This window comes from Notamacropus eugenii, chromosome 2 (assembly GCF_028372415.1).
Source record: "Notamacropus eugenii isolate mMacEug1 chromosome 2, mMacEug1.pri_v2, whole genome shotgun sequence".
Taxonomy (NCBI): Eukaryota; Metazoa; Chordata; class Mammalia; order Diprotodontia; family Macropodidae; genus Notamacropus; species Notamacropus eugenii.
In genome coordinates, this window is record NC_092873.1 from 466,040,199 (window position 1) to 466,048,901 (window position 8,703).

General features: G+C 45.7%; 1 protein-coding gene across 4 annotated transcripts in view; it reads right to left on the bottom strand.

Annotated features, from left to right (window-relative positions):
- TDRD5 (tudor domain containing 5) overlaps positions 1–1,880 on the bottom strand; it is a 51,222-nt gene extending 49,342 nt beyond the window's left edge. For 3 of the 4 annotated variants that reach the window (XM_072648514.1, XM_072648513.1, XM_072648515.1), the window contains exons 1-2: positions 1,756–1,880; positions 922–1,213 (exon numbers count right to left, since the gene is read on the bottom strand). In XM_072648514.1, coding sequence (XP_072504615.1) covers positions 922–1,198 — 277 coding nt within the window. In that variant the 5' untranslated portion in view covers positions 1,199–1,213; positions 1,756–1,880. The remainder of the gene's footprint in view (positions 1–921; positions 1,214–1,755) is intronic. The other variant, XM_072648516.1, reaches the window with a different exon arrangement.
- Positions 1,881–8,703: the final 6,823 nt, after the last annotated feature.

Genomic DNA, 8,703 nt, shown 5'->3' on the forward strand with positions numbered 1-8,703 from the left:
ACTTCTAAAACCATATGGTAAAGGATAGTGGAAGACCATGAGCACAGTGTTGCCTCACAAAACAGAAGCAGTGGAGGGAAAAAGCAATGAGAGGGTCTGTTCTGAGAGAATTTAAGGTCCCCCCCCCCAGGCTTAACACCTTGTTGACTAAAACAAACTAGTTTTCTAGATGGGCTCCCAACTCAAGAGTTTAACCTAATCATCCACACAGGAAAACATAAGTGGTTAAAGAACGCCTATATCATTTGTTGTTGTTGTGTTTGCCCTTTGTTCCCGAAGAGGACCATGACATCTAGATGATGACAGGACTTGCAGTTGACTTTGATTTGAGTGAGGCAGGGCTGTGCAAGGTCACCAGCCTCACCTTCTTCTCCTGAGCCATCTGGGTCCAGCAGCCTGATGATATTCATCAGGATGACTTTATATCATAACATCAGTTGGATGGGCACCCTATAGATCACATCTATAGTATATTTCAACTTGGACAGATACTGCAAATCCATGATGAGCTGCATCCAAAGTTCAACAGGAAAAGGAAAATGAACTGAATTGCCTCTGAGGGGATGATGCAGCCTATTTCAAGATCCCAAGCTCTCTTAAACAAATGCCCATCTTTTTAATATCAATATTCTTCAGTTGAAGTTATATGGCTACAAATTACAAAATACTAGAGTCTCTGAAGAACCGAAATTGAGGGCAGCAGAGAGGCACATGGTGGGTGGAGGCAGACTGCAACATAGTATCAGTACAGAATTACAAAGAAGCAGGATGTCATCAGAAAAAGGTCCGGGGTAAAATACAGGTTGTTTGTATAGGGACTAACCAATGGACAGCCCGTGCCCTTCACCAGTATCCTCACGGTATGGAGAACAATAAAGAAAAGCCCTGAATCTCTGGAGGGGCACTGCCAGGACTGCCTACCTTTGAGGATCACGGTGCCATCGCCACAAGGGCAGACGCTGACCACGTCGGGCATATCCAAGACCAGCTCCATGGTGGACCGGTAGCCCAGGATGCGCAGGGGCAGGTGGTTCCCGACCATGGACAGGTACTCCCTCTCCAGCTGCTGGGGGGTCAGGCCGTCTTTGGTGGAGATGAGGAGGGACCGGATCTCCTTGCGCAGACACTCCTGAATCCTCTCCTGGTCCGACATGCTGCCTTCGCTGGACAAGGACCAAGTGCACGCGCGCACACACATGCACAGCAAGGATTTCTAAATTTTATTATTAGCAGTTAAAAAAAAAGCTCGGGTGGGCAAGTAAACGGGTAAGTGCAGCAGCTCTGGTGTACAGGGGCTCTGGCCATGTCGGCATTCATTAAGCCCCTGCTGTATACCCAGCACTGGGCTTGGCACCGGGAACAGGAGGGAAGGCCAAGCCAGTCGAGGACTGGCGCCAAGCCTGCACTCCCAGCTCTGATCTGGGGGTGCACGAGGCAGCCCCCGGGAGCGCGCTGCAAAGGCTGGGAGGCCCTCGCCCCGCCCCCCTCCCTCCCCCACCCCAAGAGGCCAGTCCGCCCGTGTCCTCAGCCAGCCCCGCCTGCTCCTCTCCCCCCGGGCCCCTGCCCTAGCCCAGCACTTCCACCCTCACGTGGGCCCGACCCCAACCCCGCAACGTTCGCCCTCAGCCCGTCGCCCCCCAACGTCCGTGCACGGGCCCAACGTCTCCTCAGGCCCAGGCCGCAGCGCCCAGCAGGGCCGGGCCTGGGCGTCGCGGGGGTCCCAGCGCGGCCCGGCGGCTTTTCCCCACGGCTCACCCGCTGAGCTGGGCCGCTGGGCCCCCGCCGGAGCTCAGCTCGCCTCCCTCTGCCGCCGCCGCCGCCGCCGCCGCCGCCGCCGCCGCCGCCGCCGCCGCCTCCTCCTCCAGCTGCCCGCGCTGCAGTGCGCGCGGCGAGGCGGGCCCAAGAGCGAGCTGTGAAGGAGGGGCTTCGCGCCTGCGCAGCGGCGCCCGCCCGTCCTGACGCCCGCGGGACGCTGGGCCCCTGACGGGAGGCTGCGCGAGGCGGCCGTGGTCCTCGGGACTGTTGGGGTGCCTCGAGGCCGAAGTACGAGGCCAGGGGGCCTCGCCGTCCTCCTCCGCCCCCTGCGGCTCGGCTCCAGCGGGGCTGGGCCACGCGCGCTCGCGTCGTGCGAGGCGCGGGCCGCTCCTTCGGGGGCCGCGGACTGGGAGCTCGCCGCCGGGAGTGCGGCGGCTGTTGGGGGCCGGAAGCTCCGCGCGGAGCTCGCGGCCTCCACTGCGGCGTCGGGGATGAGGGACCGGCAGCTCGCCCTGGGGGCCCCAGAGCCCGGCCCCGGGCCGCCGACCTTTGGCCCCGACAGCCAACGGGCCTCGTGGGGTGGCGGCGGGGGCGGGAGCGGGATCAGCAGCGGGCGCGGGTAGGGGCATCTCGGGGCGCCCGGGAACAGAGCGAGGCCGGGGCCCGGGCACCAGCGGCACAGCCCCGGGGAGGGGGGCAGGACGGGGGCGGCGACCCAGAGGAGGAGCGGCGGGCGCCACGGGAGCCCTCGTGCCCGGCCGGCTCCTAGCGCCAGCTCCCGCTCTGCTCTGGGCATGGTCGTAGGGAAGGGGGTACGCGGGCCGTGCCCTGGGCTCCGCTTTGGCGGGTTTGGGGGTCCAGACCTCGAACTCCACCCACGCCTAGCGGGGCGTGATAGAGAGCCGAGCCTGGGCGGGGAAACCATGAGCAAACGATGCGGGGTGCAGCCCCGGGGCTCCTGCAGATGCCCCGCGTTACCGAAGTGCCAGGCGCGCCCTCTGTGATGGGGCACCAGGCTTCGGGAATGGAGGGCCTTGGGCTAGGGGGCCTCTCGGGTCCCTTCCTGCATTAAAGCTAGGATTCTACCCGCCTCTCTTACTCCGGCTAGATAAGATTGTTTTAGTGGGGGTGGGGGTGAGGTCATTGGGGTTCAGTGGCTTGCCAGGGTCAGGAAGCTAGCCAGTGTCGAGGGTTTAATGTCAAACTTGAAGTATCCACTGCCACCCCTAGCTGATCCTTACTCCCTTTTTTATGTGTCTCCTCAGCCCCTGGTATACTGCTTAATAAACATTTCTTCGTTGGTGGGAAGCTGTCCTTCTGAGTTGGCAGACCATTTTCTAATGCTTGGCTCTGATAGACCTTTTTCCATTTATTATAACATTTTAAAAATTTAAGCTCTTTTCCCCCATCCCCACCCAGTGAGAAGGTCAACAATATGCCTATTATACTTGTGAAATCATGGGAAACATAGTTCCATATTAGCTTTTTAAAAAATACATAGTGAGAAAATTATACTAAAGTTTGCACCCACAGTTCGTGAGTTCTCTCTCTGGCAGTGAATGGCATTTTGTTTTGACCACAAGGTCTAGATGAGCCAAGCCTTTCACAGCTCATCATCATTACAACCTTGCTGTGAAGGTGCATGATGATCTTGAGGTTCTTCTCACTTCACTTTGTATCAGAATAGGTGTTGACATGTTTTTCTAACCACCCCCCCTTCTCATTTCCTGTAGCACAATAGCACTCCATCACAATATCATATGCCACAACTTGTTTAGCCATTGGCCAGCATCCCTTGAACAACTTGTTCAGCAATTGACGAGTATCTCTCAATTTCCAATTCTTTGCCACCACAAAAAGAGCTGCTATAAATATTTTTATACATACAGGTCCTTTTTAAAATATATATATATATATAAAATTTATTTTTAGTTTTCAACATTCACTTCCATAAGCTTTTGAGTTTTATATTTTCTCCCCCATCCTCTCCTCCTGCCTCCCCAAAACAGGATGCCATCTGATAAAGGTATTACTTACACATTTATATTAAACATTTTCACATTAGTCATGATGTAAAGAAGAATTAGAACTAATAGGAGGAACCACGAGAAAGAAGAAACAAAACAATAGAAAGAAAAGAGAGCAAATGATATGCTGGCATCTACATTCAGACAACAAAGTTCTTTGAATGTGGCTAGCATTTTCCGTCACGGGTCTGTTGGAGTTGTCTTAGAGCCTTGCATTCATTGCTGAGAAGACTTAATTCTATCAAGGTCAAGGATCAAACAATTCGGCTGTTACTGCGTTCATTGTTCTCCTGGTTCTGCTCATTTCACTCAGAATCGATTCATATAAGTCTTTCCAGGTCTCTCTGAAGTCTTCCTGCTCATCATTTCTTATAGAACAATAATATTCCGCTACATTCATATGCCACAACTCGTTCCCCAATTGATGGACATCCGCTCATTTTCCAATTCTTTGCCATCACAAAAAGAACTACTAAAATATTTTTGTACTTGTGGGTCCTTTTCTCATTTCTATGATCTCTTTGGGATACAGACCTAGAAGTGATGTTGCTGGGTGAAAGGGTGTATACATTCTTATAGCCTTTTGGGCATAGTTACAAATTGCTCTCCAAAATGATTAGACCAATTCACAACTCCACAAAAAATGCATTAGTGTCCCAGTTTTCCCACATCTTCAACATTTATCATTTTCCTGTTTTGTCATGTTACCCAGTCTGGTAGGTGTGATATGGTTCCTTAGAGTTATTTTGATTTGCATAATCAATAGTGATTTAGAGCACTTTTTTCTTATGACTGTAGATAGCTTCAATTTATTCCTCTGAAAACTGCCTGTTCGTATCCTTTGACTATTTGTCAATTGGGGAATGACTTGTATTCCTATAAATTTGACTCCATTCTCTATATAGTTTAGAAATGAGGTCTTCATCAGAGACGCTGGCTGTAAAAAATTGTTTCCCAGCTTTCTGCTTCCCTTCTAATCTTGGCTGCATTGGCTTTGTTTGTGCAAAACCTTTTCAATTTAATGAAATCAAAATCATCCATTTTGTATTTCTTAATGTTCTCTATCTCTTGTTTGTTCATAAATTCTTCCCTTCTCCATATATCTGACAGGTAAACTTCTTTGCTCTCACTCTTTATTTCTAAATCATGTACCCATTTTGACTTTATCTTGGTATAAGGTATAAGAGGTTGATCGATGCTTAGTTTCTGCCATACTATTTTTCACTTTGCCCAGCAGTTTTTGTTAAGTAGTGAGTTCTTATCCCAGAAGCTGGAGTCTTTGGAATTATAAAATAGGAGATTACTATAGCCATTGACTTGTGTCTTGCATACCTAATCTATTCTGCTGATCCACCCCTCTATTTCTTAGCCAGTACCAAATAGTTTTGATGATTGCTACTTCATAATACAATTTGAGATCTGGTACAGCTAGGCAACCTTCCCTTGCATTTCTTTTCATTATTTCCCTTGATAATCTGGACCTTTTGTTCTTCCAGATGAATTTTTTGTTATTGTTTTTTTCTAGCTCTGTGGTAGTTTGGTATTGCGCTGAATAAGTAATTTAGGTAGAATTGTCATTTTTATTATATTAGCTTGGCCTACCCATAGGCAACTGAGATTTTCCCAGTTATTTAGATCTGACTTTATTTGTATGAAAAGTGTTTTGTAATTGTATTCATATAGTTCCTGGGTTTGTTTTGGAGCAATTGTGTTTTTTTGGTGTAAATTATTAGGCCAAACTTAGCACAGGCAGCAGAGAATTGATCCATACTCTGTTGCCTCTCACCTTCAGAGGCTGCATTTTCTGTTTGCAGATGATTGCAGCCTCTGAAGCTGAGACGCAACAGAGTATGGATCAATTCTCTGCTGCCTGTGCTAATTTTGGCCTAATAATTTACACCAAAAAAACACAGGAGTTCCATCAGCCACCACCACACCATCCATACATGGAGCCATCGGTTACAACAAATGGAGAAGTTTTGAATGCTGTGGATAAGTTCACTTACCTTGTAGTGTACTTTCCAGGGATGTACACATTGACAATGAGGTTGATGCATGCATTGGCAGAGCTAGCTCAGTGTTTAGGAAGCTCTGAAGAAAGATTTGGGAGAGAAGAGGTATTAGACTGACTACCATACTGAAGGTCTACAGAGCTGTTGTGCTGACCTCATTGCTATATGCTTGTGAAACATGGACAGTCCACCAGCGCCATGCCAGGAAATTGAATCACTTCCACTTGAACTGTCTTAGGAAGATTCTGAGGGTTTGTTTTGGCAAGTAGACCCCCCAAATCTTTTATAATGTTTACAGTAACTTTAAATGGAATTTCTCTCTTGCTATTGGGCTTTGTTAGTAATATATAGAAATGCCAATGATTTATTTGGGTTCATTTTATATCCTGCAACTTTGGTAAAGTTGTTTATTATTTCAAGTAACTTTTACTTAATTCTCTCAGTATATCATCCTCAAAGAGTGATAGTTTTGTTTGTCTTTGCCAATTCCAATTCCTTCCATTTCTTTTTCTTCTCTTATTGCTAAAGCTAACATTTCCAGAATATTGAAAATGCTTTTAGTTTATCATGGGTCCTTTTTTTTTTTTTAATCTCTGGGACAGAGACCTGGTAGTGGTATTGCTGGGTCAAAGGGTATGCATAGTTTTACAGCCCTCTCTGATCTACTTTTAAAAACATTCAGGGCCCTATAATGTTTACTGGATAAAACAAAAACTTCTAATCCTCAGGGTCTTCCACAATCTGGCTGCAAGCTATCTTTCTAGCCCTATAATATACTATTCTCCATCATGTAATCTTAGTTTCAGCCAAAATGAACTGTTTGCTATGATCGCTTACTTACCTATATGTCACACAGAATGGACTCCTCTCCCCCTGCCATTTCCTTCTGCTGAAGTCTTTCTAAAATGAAAATAAACTTTAAGTTTCTCATAGCACTTGCTTGAACTTTGCCAGTCCAAAGTTCCCAGTCTCTTTTTCAAATGGTCCAGTGAGAGACTATCAAGAGGAGGGGAGAGTGTGACCTTATAAGAAATTTTGCTTTACAAACTAGGAAGTTCCAGCTCTCTCTGTGGTGGTACGTAAGTCCCAGTTGAGGGAAGTTGAGGGAGGGATAGTAGTTGGGACTTAAAACTTTTTTTAAAATATGAAAAATTGTTTTAACATGTAATTACAGGTAGAAGTTGGTTGATTGTTGTCCTTCGTCCTCAAAGAGGACCAAAATGACACATCACCATGATTAAGTGGAATTTCAGTGTGTCTGACTGTGGCTGATCAGACCAATACGAGCTTGGAATGCTCTACCACAGGTTGGGCACAGATAGTCCATGTGAATATTTGGGGTGGATATCCCAAATTTGTGCATCCTGCCTTTTCTTTGTGCTGTCTCAATTCTGCTTTGCTTAAAGAGCACAGCACCCTTTCTGATGTGGGCACACCATGCTGAGCAGTCCTGTGCCAATGTCTCCCATGTCCCCCAATAAAATCCAAAGTTTTTGAGAGAGACCTTGAGAGTGTCCTTGTATCTTTTCTTCTGGCCACCATGTGATCACCTGCCCCATGCAAGTTCTCCATAAAATAGTCTTTTTGGCAAGCGTACATTTTGCATTCGAACAACGTGGCCAGCCCATTGAAGTTGCACTCTCTGAAGCATAGTTTGAATACTTGGCAGTTCAGTTCGAGCAAGGACTTCAGAATCTGGTATCTTATCCTGCCAGGTGATCCTTGGAATCTTCCTAAGACAGTTCAAATGGAAGTAAAGTAGAGGAGACAGGAGGGGTAGGAAATAAGAGATATGCACAAACATAAAAACAAAGATCAGGAGTAGAATTTGTTAGGGAAAGTATATATATACACATACACGTATATATATATATATATATATATGTGTGTGTACAAATGTATGTATACATGTATGCATGTGTAGGTCTATATCTGTTTATAAATATATCTATATTTAATTTAATAGGGGGGAGGAAGGGGGAAAAAGAACAAAGTAAAAAGTGCACAGCAGAGAACAAAAAACTTACAAGGGGGCAAAGAAAAGATGCACAGCTCTCAACACAATGTATAGTATTTAACATAACAGGCTTTCTTGAAAATTTATAGCTACATATTTTGAATCCTGCCTTATGTTCTGCTCTGTACATAACATTTTTTTCCTACTTTGTATTTAAGTTTCAATATTCAAAATTATGATTTATTCTTTGTGTTTTGGTTTGAGTCTAAAATAAAAAATTTAATTTAATGTGTAATTGGGGGAAAATACATATGTATATATACATATATATGCATTATAGATTTAGAGCTCGAAGTGATCTTGGAAACTATCTAAGCCAACCCCATCATTTTACAGAAAAGTAAACAAAACAGTGAACATTAACATTTAAATTGGCCATTCCCCAATTTACTTCATTCAAAAGGATGGCAAAATATCAAGAAATAAAAAGTACAAAGCCAGGAGTTCAAAAGTATGTGCATGCAATATTTTCCACAGGAGAATGACCCCACAATTCTAATTAGACAGGAATCTAAGAGCAAACAAAAGTTTCTTTACACTCCCCTCACATGTTTACCTAGCAGTGGAATTAGGTAAATCATCAAGAAACCAAAAGGGCCAGCTCAGCACTGAGCCTTACTAACCTCAAGCATAAACTCAAACACTAAATTTTACTGAATAAGCCTTTATAGTTTTCTTTCTTCCCAAGAGGTGGGAAGGCTAAGGCTCTGAGCAGTCAGCTGTGCCCTCTATGGACTCCATTTCATTAGGATGAGTGACTAGTTGAAGAGTGGCCTCAGAGAAAGTGCTACATCGGATTTTAAGATGTATAAAATATTTCCATGCATCATTTTATTTGATTCTTACAATAGCCTTGAGAAGGAATTACTATGCCCATTTTATAGATGAGAAA